This window comes from Charadrius vociferus, unplaced genomic scaffold (assembly GCF_000708025.1).
Source record: "Charadrius vociferus isolate BGI_N301 unplaced genomic scaffold, ASM70802v2 scaffold132, whole genome shotgun sequence".
Taxonomy (NCBI): domain Eukaryota; kingdom Metazoa; phylum Chordata; class Aves; order Charadriiformes; family Charadriidae; genus Charadrius; species Charadrius vociferus.
The window spans coordinates 1,502,866-1,504,195 of NW_009647028.1; the positions used below are offsets into that span (position 1 = coordinate 1,502,866).

The 1,330-nt window shown below is 52.9% G+C and overlaps 1 protein-coding gene across 1 annotated transcript in view; it reads left to right on the forward strand.

The window, feature by feature from the left end:
- LOC104295796 (lysyl oxidase homolog 1-like) overlaps positions 1–1,002 on the forward strand; it is a 15,780-nt gene extending 14,778 nt beyond the window's left edge. The window contains exons 2-4 of the mRNA XM_009895585.1: positions 298–454; positions 591–686; positions 883–1,002. Coding sequence (XP_009893887.1) covers positions 298–454; positions 591–686; positions 883–1,002 — 373 coding nt within the window. The remainder of the gene's footprint in view (positions 1–297; positions 455–590; positions 687–882) is intronic.
- The last annotated feature ends 328 nt before the right edge of the window (positions 1,003–1,330 follow it).

Consider the following 1,330-nt stretch of genomic DNA (forward strand, 5'->3'; position numbering starts at 1 on the left):
TTTTTTTTTGGTGTTTTCTTTTTTTTTTTTTTTTTTTTTGGGGGGGAGGGGGGAGGGGGGGGCTTTGCTTTGAGATCTTTGGTGTGGGGATGGAGGTGGTGTCACCTCGCTTCACACCTACGTCCCTAAAGCCACCACTCCTGCAATTATGTCCCCAAGGAGGGAGCTGGCAAGCTGGTGTGGACCCCAGGTTGATGGGGAGCCCCCAAAATCACAGCTGGGGAGGGAACGGTGCCATTTTGGGGGGGGGGTGGCACCCTGATTGTGTATGTGTGTGTGTCCCCCGTCCCCCCCCAGGCACTACCACAGCATGGATGAGTTCAGCCACTACGACCTGCTGGATGCCACCACGGGGAGGAAGGTGGCCGAGGGCCACAAGGCCAGCTTCTGCCTGGAGGACACCACCTGCGATTTCGGCAACCTGAAGCGTTACGCCTGCACGGCCCACACCCAGGTGCCTTTTTTTTGGGTTTTTTTTTAGGGGGGGTTTCTTTTTTGTTTTTTTTAGGGTGGGGGGAGATGCTCAAAGGGCTCCTCGGGGTTGACCACCCCCTTCCCAGCACACCCTGAACCCCCTTTTCTCCCCGTAGGGCTTGAGCCCGGGCTGCTACGACACCTACAACGCCGACATCGACTGCCAGTGGATCGATATAACGGACGTGCAGCCGGGGAATTACGTCTTAAAGGTGGCCAGGGTCCTCAGGGGAGACTTATTTTAGGGGAAAACATTCCCGATTTGGGGTCTTCTCAACCATTGGGTTCGGGACCACGCACCTGTTTCGGTGCCATCCCTTTAACGTGGTGCTGCTTGTGTCGTTCCCCCCCCTCCACCCCCAAATTAATTTTCAGGGGTGTTTTTCCTTCCCTTTCCCCCATTTTTAGGTTCAAGTGAACCCCAAATACATCGTCCTGGAGTCGGACTTCACCAACAACGTGGTGAGGTGCAACATCCATTACACCGGGCGCTACGTCTCCACGACAAACTGCAAGATTTCCCAGTAAGGAGACGGCCGTCTGTCCTTCTCTTGGCAAAAAAAAACCAAAAAAACACCCAAAAAATGCCAAAAACAGAGGTGGGGGGGGTCAGACCCGAGCGGTCTAATTCCTTTTCTCCTCCCCTTCATCCGTGTTTTCTGCACGAGCATCCAAAAACCAGCTGGATTTGGGCAGCAGTGAAGCTGGGGGTTGGTGTCTCGCTCCTTTCGGGGTGTTTATATTGAATTTCTCTGTTATTTTGGGGAAGAATTAAGCTGAGTTTCAAAAGAAACCACCACCACCTTTGAAATAACCTTTTTTAAATGTCTTCCTGAGGGCATTCCCCAAACCTTTG